This window comes from Capricornis sumatraensis, chromosome 2, assembly GCF_032405125.1.
Source record: "Capricornis sumatraensis isolate serow.1 chromosome 2, serow.2, whole genome shotgun sequence".
Lineage (NCBI taxonomy): Eukaryota > Metazoa > Chordata > Mammalia > Artiodactyla > Bovidae > Capricornis > Capricornis sumatraensis.
Window position 1 is genome coordinate 76,717,224 of NC_091070.1, and position 15,226 is coordinate 76,732,449.

General features: G+C 38.2%; 1 protein-coding gene across 2 annotated transcripts in view; it reads right to left on the minus strand.

Moving 5' to 3' along the window:
- The window catches only part of SUPT16H (SPT16 homolog, facilitates chromatin remodeling subunit), a 35,146-nt gene that overhangs the window by 8,739 nt on the left and 11,181 nt on the right, over positions 1-15,226 (minus strand). For both annotated transcript variants that reach the window (XM_068963927.1, XM_068963928.1), the window contains exons 2-22: positions 13,588-13,680; positions 13,088-13,258; positions 12,316-12,468; positions 11,633-11,779; positions 11,076-11,227; positions 10,303-10,475; positions 9,186-9,276; positions 8,397-8,470; positions 8,147-8,259; positions 6,346-6,411; positions 6,139-6,234; positions 5,939-6,054; positions 5,695-5,848; positions 5,051-5,178; positions 4,392-4,527; positions 4,161-4,287; positions 3,784-3,902; positions 3,148-3,273; positions 2,508-2,620; positions 2,143-2,218; positions 1,557-1,726 (exon numbers count right to left, since the gene is read on the minus strand). In XM_068963927.1, coding sequence (XP_068820028.1) covers positions 1,557-1,726; positions 2,143-2,218; positions 2,508-2,620; positions 3,148-3,273; positions 3,784-3,902; positions 4,161-4,287; positions 4,392-4,527; positions 5,051-5,178; positions 5,695-5,848; positions 5,939-6,054; positions 6,139-6,234; positions 6,346-6,411; positions 8,147-8,259; positions 8,397-8,470; positions 9,186-9,276; positions 10,303-10,475; positions 11,076-11,227; positions 11,633-11,779; positions 12,316-12,468; positions 13,088-13,258; positions 13,588-13,680 — 2,594 coding nt within the window. The remainder of the gene's footprint in view (positions 1-1,556; positions 1,727-2,142; positions 2,219-2,507; positions 2,621-3,147; positions 3,274-3,783; positions 3,903-4,160; positions 4,288-4,391; positions 4,528-5,050; positions 5,179-5,694; positions 5,849-5,938; positions 6,055-6,138; positions 6,235-6,345; positions 6,412-8,146; positions 8,260-8,396; positions 8,471-9,185; positions 9,277-10,302; positions 10,476-11,075; positions 11,228-11,632; positions 11,780-12,315; positions 12,469-13,087; positions 13,259-13,587; positions 13,681-15,226) is intronic.

The window sequence follows — 15,226 nt, forward strand, 5'->3', positions numbered from 1 at the left end:
AAGATCTCAGACTCTGGTACTCAGTGGCAGTAGCGGTAAAGAATCCACCTGCCGATGCAGGAGACCTAAGAGACACAGGTTCGATTCCTGGGTTGGGATGATCCCCTGGAGGAGGGCATGGCAACCCACTCCAGTATTCTTGCCTGGACAATCCCATGAACAGAGGGGCGTGGTAGGCTATAGTCCATAGGGTTGCAGAGTCAGACATGACTGAAGCGACTTAGCATGAACACATAGCCAGTGAAGATAATGTAGGGGCTAAAGCCACCCTTTCGCAGCCAATGACTTAAGCAGAGAGTGGTTGTTCAGTTAATACTAGTTCATTTGAAACTTAGTTGATCAACAACAGACTTAAGCATATGCAAGGTCACATGCAGCCTCTTCTGTATCATATTAACTTTCTGAGCTCTCCATTTAAAGAAGGCAGTCTTAGGCAGAGACTTAGACTCTTAGTCCAGAGCAGAGCTAGGAGGAGAGCCCAGAGATCTTGCCCTTAATTCAGTGATTCTAACCCAGTGCAGAAACTGAGGAAGAAATGAAGAGCCTCTTGATGAAAGTGAAAGAGGAGAGTGAAAAAGTTGGCTTAAAGCTCAACATTCAGAAAACTAAGATGATGGCATCTAGTCCCATCACTTCATGGCAAATAGATGGGGAAACAGTGTAAACAGTGTTAGACTTTGTTTCCTTGGGCACCAAAATCACCTGCAGATGGTGACAGCAGCCATGAAATTAAAAGATGCTTGTTCCCTGGGTGAAAAGCTATGACTAACCTAGAAAGCATATTAAAAAGCAGAGATATTACTTTGTCAACAAAGGTCTGTATAGTCAAAGCTATGGTTTTTCCAGTAGTCATGTATGGATGTGAGAATTGGACTATAAAGAAAGTTGAGTGCCTAAGAATTGATGCTTTTGAACTGTGGTGTTGGAGAAGACTCTTGAGACTCCCTTGGACTCCAAGTAGATCAAACCAGTCAATCCTAAAGGAAATCAACCCTGAATATTCACTGGAATGACTGATGCAGAAGCTGAAACTCCAATACTTTGGCCACCTGATGCGAAGAACTGACTCGTTGGAAAAGACTCTGATGCTGGGAAAGATCGAAGGCAAAAGGGGACAACAGAGGATGAGATGGTTGGATGGCATCACCGACTTGATGGACATGAGTTTGAGCAAGCTCCAGGAGTTGGTGATGGACACGGAAACCTGGCGTGCTTCAGTCCATGTGGTCACAGAGTTGGACATGACTGAGCGACTGAACTGACTGAACCTAGCGCATTTACTCTCCTCCCCCTGCCTCTGCTCCAAAGCTTGATATGTGTTGAACACATGGGTTGCAAGGAGTCGGACAGGACTGAAGTGACTTCACTCACATGCATGCATGAACTACTGTTGGGTAGTCAGGAAAAAGTAACATCCCAAATTTTCAAGTCCTGGTTGGTAACAACCCAAAGGCAGTTTCATTAAGTATACCAACAGATTTTACATATAACATACCACATTCATATTCTAGAAAACTGTGTTCATGGGACAGGAGATTGCTGGGAGGTTTACTTACTTTAACCATTCCTTGATGGGGTCAAGAGAGGCAACAGGAATTGCATTGATCATTGTCACTTTCTTGCTGTAGTCCTTGTAGACGATCACCATGTCAAAGTTCTTCAGGTGAAACTGGACTCGCTCAAAGTGAATCAGCTCCACTTCATCCAACGTTACCACAAAAGGTGGCTGTCAGGGAAGAAAGGAACTATTTTCATAAAAATACTTCCCACAAAACACTAGCATTTTCAAATGCTTTCAGGATCTAAAACTACCACACAAAGGATAACTAAACTGTCTTTTGTTTGTTTTTTGGGGGCAAATACTAAAAGCGATAAAACATACCGAGAAGCCTGGGTTAAAGGGTCTGCAAGATCGAAAGCCTCCCTCAGGGAGAAGTCATTTAAGGAAACTATGCAAATAAACTGTCTCTAAAAACTAAAGAGACTTTTACAGAATCTTTGTTCAATTTTTATACCTAAGGTAAGTAAATATAAACAATTAAAATACTAAGATATAATAAGGACCTAGCTTTCAAAACATCTACTCTCTTGGTTTCTTTTCTCTAACAATTTTCTTCCTAAAAAGAGGTCAGAAACACTCACCCATTCTGTAGCATTTACCAGTGCACTACTAGTAGGCTGAAGGAGGCAGGTACTCCTATAGGGAGCACCATTAAATCTGAAAGACAGTAAGAGACTCACATAAGATGGGGTTCACTGCAAGAGAAACCGCTGCCGTCCCAACAGGCTTCTCTGCTTTCCCATTCCAAACAAAACTCCAGAACACTCGCTGGAGACTCACTTCCAGAGAGAGGGAGCCTCTCAGTCTTAGCTATTCACCCAGCCCTAAACATTTCCAAGAGATAATGGATGTCCACAGGAAAAAGAACATGATATGTTATGCTAAGTTATTATTAAAGGAAGAATAACTAATTTTTCTGAAGGCCAAAAAGAAGATGACACATTACCCCAAGTCCCTAAAAGGCACTTCAAATTCCAGTTCCTCCTTGGTTAGAGCCTCTACTTTTTCAATGAAATTTTTAAAGGCTGTTTTCAGTTTGTGCCTCATTTCTCTTTCCATCTGTAGAAGAAATATGAATTAACTATAGTTATCACTTTACTTATTAATAGTAATCCCTTCAAAAACCATGAAGTGCTTTTGTAGTCCTTAATTCTGTTAACTATGATACTAACATGGATACTTTATTATAGGCTGCTAAAATTAATTATAGTTATGCCTACGAATAAAGTCTGTTTCATAGCCAACATACTACACCATCCCAGCAGATACTTGAGAAGTTCTGCATAGTTTCTGGAGTGGTTTATAAAATATATAACAATTACTGAGCTCAGATCTGGGCTGAATCCTAGCTCATGCTCAGTCGCTTTGTGTCCAACTCGGCTTCTAAGCTCCTCTGTCCATGGGATTCTCCAGGCAAGAATACTGGAGTGGGTTGCCATGCCTTTCTCCAGGGGATCTTCCTGCCCCAGGGATCGAACTCACATCTCCTGTGTCTCCTGTATTGCAGGAGGATTCCTTTACTGCTGAGACACTAGGGAAGCCTGAATCCTACCTCCCTACCCTGCGAATAAAATACCAAATTTCACCTGCTCAGCATAGAGGTCATCTCGGTCATGCATATGCTGATGTTTCCCCAAGTCTGTGGTGATCTCCCCGACTTCTGTGTAGAACTGCACATCTGTATGCCGCTTCTTCCCAAACATGATGGCATTCTAAAGGCCGAAAGTAGAAAGAAGAAGAAATTTTAAGACTTATTTAGCAAAGAAGTCTACACAGGAAAAATAACAAAACAGGAAAATATTAAAATATCTACACTAGAAATCATAGCATTTATGTAAGAATAGTTAAACCACTCCAGGTGTCATCATAAATAATGACATTTGGGAATATAAAAGAGTATAAATTTTTTAAAGTATTCCTACTTATTAGAATGGACTTTGGAGATTATGTTGATAATTGTCTAAAGCAAAAACTTTCTATTTCAGAAACAGGAATGTGGAACAGACCTATATGTTTTGGAGATCATTATGTATCACACCAAGGAACAAACATGATTAGCACCTTTGAGATGTCAGGCACTGGGGGCTTTACAGGCATTATTTTATTCAGTGCCCTTAATGATCTTATGTGACAGGTGATATTTTTCATCACTATTTTAAAAGAAACACTGTGAGAGTAAGATCTTGCCCAAGAGCTCATAGCTAGCTGACAGAAAGATATACCTTGAGGTGAAAGTGCAAGACAATAATCATTTCCCCATCACATGGCTGGAATAAAGCATGCTTGATGTTATTGTACAAAATATCCACTTTGTCTCCTCGGACAGACGTGAAGCGAAAACCTAGGTGGGGGGAATGGAGGAAGCTGCTAAGTATCAAGGTACATCATCAGGTTAGCCCAAAAGGTACTGCATCTTTTCTGGCTGATGTGAACAGGGTCAGAGGGAATGCCAACAAGGTACACAGCTTTCCTTTCGTTCTGGCCACAGAGCATGTCAAAGTAGACTCCTCCCAGCACTTCCTACTATGTTATCTGGTCTGTCATTACTACAGATGTGCCTCCAAAGACAAAGCCCAGGCACAAGAGAGATCATCCATACCATTGACATGGGCCTCCAGTGAGCCTTGCATCCTCTTTTGGGCAATGTTTGGGCGAATGTACAGATCTTTTAGTTTGGGATTACTCCGGTTTAGATTGATCACCAGTGAATCTTGTTTCACAATGCCCTAAGCAGAACGAAAATCAACGTGAATTCTCACATATCTTTCTATGTCCCCAAACCTTCATGTGTCCTTTTGCACAAAGGCACTTTGCTGTTGTTCCGGCTCACCTCCTTCTCTTTCTCTTCCGCTTCCCGAGTCTTATAACGCTTCTGCACTTCTTTTATAATTCGGAAGGCATTCTGAAGGTTCAAGGCTGGAACTGTCTGTTCTCCAGGTGCCTTCATATTTGAAGCTCGGTATGTACTACAGAAAAGGGGGAGCACTTATGTAATTTCATCATGCCATCTAACCCACACCCATTACTGTGTTTAACAACTGGCTTTAATACCTTTTAGGAGAAAAAGGTACCACTGAGTGCTGAAATAATGTCTGGAAAGATGAAAAAATCCTTCCTCTCTCTTAAACAGATGATGTTATAAATAGCTAATCCACTGAGTGGGGGAGTCACAGCTTTATTTCAAATCCTGCATAAACGTCCCCAAATGATCCTATTCCACTTTAAGAATAAACAGACTCCAGTGCAGCACACATCTGATATTTTATCAACAAATATGTCAAGTGAGGATAAAATATCTTTATGAGGATTTAAATTAGGTTCCAACCTTAAAACAGTACAAGGTTAGTACAGCAATCCTCCTTATCAAGGATCACTGAGGAAGGTGACACCATTCACCAGGATGTGGGAGAACACAGCACTCTCTGGGTTTCTAAGGGTACTGCTCTGGCCAGTAGGGATTTGAGGGTGGTTGTTTCCCTGGGAACTCACATTTCCTTGACAAAAGTGGCTTCTGGGTTGGGAAAGATGTTGCCCTCATTTCTGCCCAGAGCACTGCCTGGGCAATAGAAGTTGATTCGCAAGTAAGTATAATCTCCTTCCACAGACATACTTATATTCTGTTCAAAGAAAGGAAAAGCATTAGCAAAGAAACCAAACAAATAAGATTTCTTTCCTAGATGAAGGTAAGTAGCTATAGACATGCTAAAATTAAGTTAGTAGTTACAAACTGACAGCTAAACCTAGCCTGTAATCCTTACTCTAAAACTAATAAGCTACATATTTAGCTTATTTTTTATATGATCAAATGCTGTTTCTGAAAGAATCACTGAGTTCCTAAAGTTCTTTTCCTGTGCCATGTTTATGACAACAGGTTAAAAAGTTCTTCAAGTTCAAAGACAAACAAGCGAAGTATGATTAGAGACTAGGTCATTTAACTTTCTCCAAAGTGCAAACAGGGAAGGAAGGAAAATGACAGCAGGAGATTAGGGAGTGGGGTTGGGGAGTCAGTAACATGGGAAAGGTAGAGTCAGTAGGAGCACAGAACAGGAGAGACATGCAGTCAGGACAGCCATCTACGGTAAGCACAATTATTTGAAGGAATTATCGAATGAAGCCTGATTCAACGTCAGTACCTTGATTGTGGCAATGTGAAAAGGTGTCGCAATGCCAAACACAGGCATTATTACAGTCTCGTATTTTTTATCAATATAGATCTTCATTTCCCGAATGTGTGGTTCCTTAGGCATCAAAGATGGGTTTTTATAGGACACATTAGATTTACGAGCTCTGGAGTGGGAATAAAAAAATGTTCTTGAGAAATTTCTGCAAATCACATATAACCCTAAGACAATCTCACTACTCCATGCAAAGTCCTACTTCTGAATCTGCTGTTCCCCTTTCTGTTCAGTTAATCGCCTCTTTGCTTCCTCGTTGAGCTGAGCTGCCAGTTCTTTTTGATGGGCTCTTCGCTTCTCTTCTGCAGTCATCTCATTCTAAAGAAGGGAAAACCGAAGTTATCAGGACCTGTGAACCATGACAAACAGGAAATCGAAGTAGTTTTCAAACAGTAAACTTACTCGTGTTCTTTCTGTAAGTAAAGCTGCTCTGGAACCTCTTCCCAACAGGTCCTCAGCTTCATCTTTCTCCTCTTCCTCTTCTTCCTCATCTTCATTCTATGGAGGGTAAAAAATCATCATCAGAAACTCAAATCTTAATTATGTTAGCCATTATTATTTACTTCATTGTAGCAAACTTTTCACCACTCATTTTTATCTTCTTCTTACCTTTAGAAAAATCCCTACGTTCTTCACTTTCTTCTTCACAGAAGTGAGAACAGTAGCTGGACCATCCTGGAATACAAAGAGGAAGTGAGACATCTCTACGAGCATTTAAATGACATACTTTCACTTTCGAACCAAGTAACTAGCTGGGCCATGCTTTGAATCTTCTGGCCCTAAAAAAGTCTTTGACAACACATAAAACCAGTTATCTTCCCAAATGCACATTAGGAACTGCAATTTGGGAGGCAACAATGGGATAATGAGTAAGAATAGTGACTTGATTTGAAACCTGGCTCACTCACTTTTGAGCTCTGTGACATCTGGCAAGGTACATATACTTTTCTGTGCCTCAGTTGCTTTATCTACATATTTGGATAAGAGTATCTATTTCATAGAATTATTATAAGAATTCAATGAATTAATGTATAAATGTGTTCATATAAGAACACTGAAATATTTACTACCATTAAGAATCAACAGGGACTCTGTGACGATATAGAAGGGTGGGATGGGCAAACAGATGGGAGGGAGGTTCGGGAGGAAGGGGACAGGATGTACCTATGGCTGATTCTTGTTGATGTTTGACAGAAAACAACAAAGTTCTGTAAAGCAATTATTCTTCTATTTAAAAATAAAGTGGCAAAATAAAAATATATCAGTTCCTGCTAAGTTAAAGAAACCAGTCACAAAAAACCCCTAAATGCTCAGAAAAGGCAAATCCTTAGAAAAAGATTCCCTCCCACAGTCTTGGCCTGGGAGGGAAATGAGGAGTGACTGCTAGTGGGCACAGGGTTTCTTTCTGAGGTGATGAAGATGTTCTAAAACTAGACTATGGCGACAGCTGCATTAACTGTAAACATAATAAAAGTCACAACTGTACACGTTAATTGCATGGTATATAAACTGTTAAAGCTATTACAAAAGAAAAAAAAAATCAGCTCTGTCATAGAATCAGTTTCTGATAGTATCATAATTAAGGTTCAAGCCACAGTGTGATAGAGTTTGTTTAAACAATCTGTTTCCCTGGCTGTACTAGGTCAGGCTTTCATAGGCATCTCTAATTCCCCTTAGCTAGCATTTAACAAATGATAAAAAGAAAAAACACCACGTAACATAAACAAGCAATAAATAGTAAATAAGGATTTACTATGTAGCACATGGAAATATACTCAGTATCTTCTAATAACTTAAAATGGAAAATAATATGAATATATATATATATATATAAAAACTGAATCATTCTACTATACACCTGAAACTAACATGATATTGTAAATCAACTATTTGTTGTTGTTCAGTTCCTCAGTCACGTCCGACTCTTTGCGACCCCATGGGCTGCAGCACGCCAGGTTTCCCTGTCTTTCACCATCTCCCGGAGCTTGCTCAAACTCATGTCCATTAAGTCGGTGATGCCATCCAACCATCTCGTCCTCTGTCATCTCCTTCTCCTTCTGCCTTCAATCTTTCCCAGCATCAGGATCTTTTCCATTAAGTCGGATCTTTGCATCAGGTGGCCAAAGTATTGGAGCTGCAGCATCAGTCCTTCTAATGAATGTTCAGGATTGATTTCCTTTAGAATTGACTGGTTTGACCTACTTGCAGTCCAAGGGATTCTCAAGAATCTTCAACACCACAGTTTGAAAGCATCAATACTTCAGCGCTCAGCTTTTGTTATGGCCCAACTCTCACATCCATACATGACTACTGGAAAAATCAACTATACTTTCATTTAAAAAAAGGGAAGGGGAACCATAGGGTTAAAAATGCACTTCAATATTCAATTCATGAAAGAAGCAATATATACCTCATCCACAAGCACTGTGTCTCCAATGAACAGGGCATAGGTTTTCTCTTCTGGTTTCTTCCCTTCCTTGTTAGTCAAATCTGAGAATCCCAAATTGATGCTGAAAACCATCCCTAAACCACCAAAACAGGAATCAGTGAATGACTGTGAAAGTTTGAAGTGTGATTTTATACAGAATAGAGGGAGATGAAACTAAGGTAAAATATTTTAAAAGGCATACATTTTTCTAATGTATGCCTGTAAAACTCACCTTTCTTTAGTTTGTACTGATTTTTACTATTAATTACTAAAGAACCTTCACGGAATTCAATGCCCATTCCAAACCTAAAAAAGAAATGAAGGAAACTTCAACAATAAGCTAAGAGGCCTCTAACCTGAGTCAGGTACACTATATCCTATTTTAATTTTCAAGGTAAGGCAGGCAAACAAGCTGAGTAATTTGCCACTACTGATGAGCTGTTAAAGAGCACACTATCAAGAACGTATAACAACTGGAATAAGAGATAATTTCTAATAGAATACTGATAACTGGATTTACTAAGTCTCCTAGGCCAAAACTCGGTATAGGTCAATGTATTTCCTCTTGTCCATCACAGAAATCCAGAAATAATATATCCCAACTAGCTTCATCTAAGGAGCCTGCCTAGAACTTTTGTTTCTCAAATGTCTTCGGTTCTATAATATGTTAGTAGTATATCTAGCTGTTCAATGATCAAATACACTTGAGAAACACTGGAGGAAAAAAAAAACTTTAAGAGTTTAAATAGCGGGATATCTCAGAGTGCTTATTTTGCAAATATGAATTGAGGTGTTCTAAGAGAGGAAATATTGTATGTAATGCCTCTTCACATTTGTAATTTAAGCCTGAAACATCTACAACATTGGTCTGAAAAGATCTCCATGAACTTACATACATTCTCTGATAACATAATGTGTCTGGCACACAGTTAAGTTGAATAGTCCACAAACATTGGTTGAATCATCATGACTGCCACTCATGAAAACTGACACAGTGACAATGTATATCACAGCATCTTACCCTAGGTTTTTGGTAATTTTGTTCAGCAGCTCTGGCTTCTGCTTTTTAACCACATCCATGACAGCATTATATACATCACATATCTTCACACCTAATGACAAGACAGATGGGACATTAAAGTATCTTTCAGGAAAAAACCACAAATCACATTTTTAAAATCAACATTATTTTTACTCGTTAAGTCACCTAAAGCAGGGTTTCTCAAAACACACAATAAGGAATACAGTTGCAGGGCTGGTAGGGCTTAGAAATGTGCATTTTAAGAAATAATCCACCTAGTCATTCTTTAATTACACTGAGAATCACTCCAGGGGGACTGTGGAACCCTAGTTGGTCTCAGTGAAATAATTTAAGAGTTGATAAATGGCATTACATTAAATGTACTATACATCTTGAAGAACAAGACTACTGAACGGGTAAATTGGAAGAATGCTGGACTTAATTTTTCAAGGTTTAGGATATGAATATGTATTTCAAGCCAGAGTAGTTCAAATACTATAGCCTCAGAGGAGTTTTTATTCTCACTGAACAAGGACTATGGATTGCCAGTTGGATTTCTCAAGATTGACCTGAGGTATCAGGAGGGAATGGTGTTGGGAAGCTCTGGGAAACTTTAAGTGGACTTACAAAGTTGTTTAAAGGTGGCAAACATGAAGTCCCATTTAGCCAACTGGGAGTGAGGAGTCTCAAGGCAAAAGAGGTGCCAAATGCTCTCCTTTTAAGTAGACAGTAGCTTGCTTAGCAGGGTTGCCAAGTTAGTTCTGCTCTCAAACTAAGATTCCTGGTATTCATTCAATACAGGATTAACATTACATAGTCCGTCAGGAGAGATACTACTTCTCAGAACTTTCTAAAGAAAAGTAGTAAGAGCATGGTATTTTATGAAGATCTGAACACAGAGTCCTAACCAGTCAGAGGTTTCTGTAAACATCAATACAGAACCACAGTAACCATTCCTGCATAAAAGAAAAGTACATTGAAGAACTAAATGGTAGGATGATTGGAGGTTAGTAAAACCTAGTTCTATTTACAGTACAAGAGCCTCAGGGATAAACAGTCCCACAAATGCTACATTTTTGTTACACAATTTCTAAACCTTATCTAAGGCACACATTACCATGTCTTAGTTCCTTTAACAGCTCCTCTTGCAGCTGAAGCAAAAAGTTGTAATTTTCTTGAACCTCCTGAGAAGGATCAACCATCAAAGTGCGAACAAGGTTGGAGCAGTAAGACTTGAAGCGAATACCCATGGCACAGGTAATGGCCCCAAAATGCATATGGTTCTTGTCACTAGAGACCACAGGGAGAAAGCATCTCATTACACAAACTTGTGAAGTCCTTACCATACCTGGCATACACATCTGTAATCACAATTTTGACCTGCTATATCCCAAAGCTGAAGTAGAAAAAATGACCTAAACATTTTTTTTTAAACCATGTCAGTTTATAAAGGCTCTGGAAAGTTGTATCCCAAATATGCAAAAGTTATACTGAATTTTATGCATTATAATCTAACAGTATGATGGTAAGCCATCACCTTTCCACCAGCCCCGATGAATAGCATTCTTTACAGTATTTTTAAAAATTAGAAGGGGAATAATTATGATATATCTAGCAAGATTTTTATTTTTTAAACATGTTTTGCATTTTTTTCTTGTCATTTTTAGTCATCTGGAAAATGCTTACAATCAAATACTCAAGTAACAAATGAATAACTATGTGAAATAAATTAAACTATACACAGAATAAGATAAGAAGATAATGCAGGAGGCAGGCTAATGGTTATTCTTTTTCTTCCTATTTTTTTGAATCCCAGAATGAGTCTAAGAAAAAACAGGCCGAAGGCTGAAGTGCTCCGGTTGTTTTATATTTTGAAATTCTCATACTCACCTCACCACACTGAACTTGAGGTTATAGTTGCCACCACTCTGAATGATAGGAGGATAACACATTTCCACAGTAGAAGGGTCTGCCCCAGCAAGGTATTTTTTCTCTTCTATGGCCTTTTCCACTGACTCAGCCAGTTTGCTGTGTCGAACTTTCTATAAAAATACACAGAAATAAAACAATACTTACTATAGGGTGGCAGAACGGTGCTGGGTTTTTGGACATGACTATTTGAAAACAACATATATCCTGATATCATATAGGATGCCAAAGTAGTCTTATGAAGTGGTTTATGTACCAGATAACACACTGGTGTACACGCAAAAGCAAATTTAGAGAATATGTGGAATTTGCAGCTATTCAAAGAATTCTCAAGTGACATACTGGGTAGGCTCCAGAAACTACAGTGGACGTTTATAGTTATTCTCAAAGAGAGCTGGCACAATTACACACCACCAACTTTAATCTACCAAAGGAAGCTGAACACAACCTAAAAAACACTGCATGGGAGGGACTTACTTCATTATAACAGTGAAAAGACACTCCCACCCCCAATTTACCTCATCTGCATCAACTATTTCCATGACTCTTTCCTTGAAGAATTTGTTGAAGACCTCAGAGGTGATGCTAGCTGCTTTCTTCATTAGATTGAGTTCTCCATCCTCCTTTACAGCAATGGTATAGGCCACAACTGCACTGATGTCTATCTGCAGTCAAAGGGATAAACAGTTCCTAACATGCAGACACAGAACTGCTAAAGAAATCTCTCTCCCCCAGTTCAAATATTATCAGTGACTATGTCTGGTTATTTAGCAAACTATCAGCAGTTTGCAGAATATCTAAATATTCTCTTCTTGGATTGAATAAACATCTGAAAGAACGCTTTACCAGGTCATTGGTGTATTCTAAGAGCCAATGAACTAACACATCATTTAAAGTGTAAATGTAAATGCCTCTCTTGAGATTTCTGTAAAGGCTGGAGAAGGAAGACAGAAAAGAAAAAAAGTTTTTTGGACAAGAGATTTTCCTCAATTTCCCTCCAGAGTAGCTGAACTGTCTCCTGAATGCCTCACTCCTAACTGAAAAGTGAATTGGTTAACCACTCAGCAACAGGAACTGAAAATGGAAATGTGAATGAATATGCAGCTTTCTCAAAACAAAGTCTCTGCAATATCAGCTGTGAAAGCCCCTCACAATTTTGTCTTCTCAACTCTCAATGTGCTTGTTTCCAGAATATTCTTACTTTGTCAAAACCCTCTTTGTTGAGGCAGTCGTTCCAGCTCTTCATGAACTCTCCTGGAAATTTGTCTTTGCTGAACACTCCAATCTTCTTGCCATTCTTGCTTTCTTTAATGGCTTCAATCATTTTGTCAAAGCTGCTCTTGTTACTTTCATTCTGTCAGTGCCACAGGGAGGAAAAGGGGGTTTAGTTTAAGAATTAGACATCTATGTTCTACTAGTACTAGGTAGAGAATATTCTAAACTATGGAAAGAAATAAATTCTATCTCCCCTTTTCCTACCTATTTATTTAGGGAAGACTGTAGTATACCAAAAGTTTACACAAAATTTCTTTGGATATATTTATATGTTTAAGTGAAGTGCCACATAAGCTGAGAAGACTATTCTTTACTTCAGGAAGAGCTAAGAAACTGAAATACAAAGGTGAACAACATTCTGAAAAGAAATCTTTGTCAGGTGGGCAAGAAAAAAAGATTACATTTGATAAAAATTGGAAATGAGATATACCTTTCCTTAAGGATATTTAAAGATTTTTGTCCTAATTAAGATACTAAGAGAAGTATCCTCAAGCATGGATAGTTAGTTTTCACCATAATTTCATTACCCATTTGTGTTACTGCAAACTGATAGGATTATTGAACTCTTTTCTATCTTTCTAACAAATGACAGTTAGCTAAAATCTTCCCCTTGTATTTCTGAATTCCTAGAAGGCTTTTCTGTTTACCACTTTAAAACATTCTTTCTTATTTATGACGAATTCTTTGTCCATTCTGACCTTTTCTCGTACGAGTAGTGTGATGGCAGGGGCTCCGTTAGCATTCTCATTGCCCTTAGTGTTGGCAATCTGTTTCAAGAACTCCACTTTTTTCTTGCTGGCCATAAAGATGATTTTGTCATCACAGAATACCATGATAGTATCAGTTAGTTCATAACCAAAGAGCCATGTCTATGGGAAAAGACAACAGTGTGAACAGATACAAAAAAAATCAATATATTTATATGTCTGAAATAAAGTATCTGGAATTAACTTCAAAATAATCTTGTAGTGTGAGAACCTGGATATAGATTCCAATGAAATGAGATTAGTCAGTACTGTTCACTGAACTTTTTGTGAAAGAACTATTCTACACATCCTCTGTTTATCACGATAGCCACTACAGAGTACTTGAGACTGAGGACTGAGGAGCTGAAATTTTAATGCGGCTAGTGGCTACCATACTGAACAGTAGCTGATTCAATGACTCTCAGGGCTAAACACTGCTGTAAACTTCTCACCTGTAAGGCAGTTGATTTAGCATAAACAATTTCTTCATCAACACCCACTGATACAACAATGGCATCAACATTGGCATACTCATCTTCTCCTTTCTGAAAGGCAGAGTAGATAATTTGGTTATTTTCTTTTCATATGAGCACAACAGGAATATATCCAAGATACACATAATTTTTTCCTCATGGAAATTCAAAGTTTTAGGTACATATATACTTGGCAACCTTACTGTAATTACTTACTCTATTTTTAAAATAGCTTTCTGAGACAAAATTCATATACAATTCACCAACTTTAAGTGTAAAATTCAGTGGTTTTCAGTGTATTCAGTTACACAACCATCACAATCTAATTTTAGAAATTTTTATCTCTCCCCCCAAAACCCATTAGCAATAATTATCCACCTCCTCTCAGTCCTAGCAACCACTAATCTCATTTGTCCCTAAGGATTTGTCTATTATGGACATAATATTTTTTCATGGTTCGTATGTTTTAGCATGTGTCAATACCACATCCCATTTTATTGCTAAGTAATATTCCATTATGTGAACATACTACATTATATCCATTCAACTGTTGGGATATTTGAATTGTTTCCATTTTTTGGCTATTATGAATAATGCTGCTATAAACATTAGTAAGTTTTTCTGTGCACATATTTCTCTTGAGTATATATCCAGGTGAGGAATTGCTACTTATATAGTAACTCTATATTTAACTTTCTGAGGAAACACAAGACTGTTTTCTGAAGTGCCTGCAGTGTTTCACAAATTTCTTTCCCAAAAGTCATGTGTGAGGGTTCCAATTTCTCCACATGCTGACCAACACTTAACTTTATTATAGCCATCCAATGGGTATGAAGTATCTCACTGCAGTTTTGATTTGTATTTCCACAATGGTGAATGATCTTGACTGAGCTCCCAGTCATGTGATTCTGATGATTTGTATACCTATTTGGAGAAGTGTGTGTTCAGATCCTTTTCCCACTCTGGGTTATTGCTTTATTACTAAGTCGTAAGAGTTCTTTTTTATACGTAAAAGTCTCTTATCAGATATGATTTGCATTTTTTTCTCCTGTTCAATGGATTTTCCTTTCACTTTTGTATGGATGTCCTTTGAAGCACAAAAGTTTTTTATTCTGAAGAAGTCCAAATTCTTTTCTTGTGCTTTTGATGTCACATGTAAGGTGGATTTGCCTAACCCAAGGACACGAAGATATGACTATACTTTCTTCTATAGAAGTTTTACAGTTTTAGCTCTTATATTTACATTTATGCTTCATTTTGAGTAAAGTTTGTGTTCAGTGTAAGGAAGGGGCCTAACCTCTTTTCCCGCCCCCAAATTGTCTTGGCATCACATCAAAAAAGAAATGATGTAAATGTGAAGGTTTATTTCTGGATTCTCAATTTTATTCCACTGAGTTACATGACTGCCCTTACACTAGTATATTGCTTTGATTACTGCAGCTTTGTATTAAGTCCTGAAATTGAGATCTGTGAGTCCTCCAACCATTAGCTACTTCTGAACTGTTCTATAAAACCAAAGCACTGATAACTGTGAGCTATAAGGTCAAATCTCTGATTTCCCTATAAAGTCAAGAAAAATATCTACAGGGAATGCCCTGGTGGTACACTGGTTAGGACT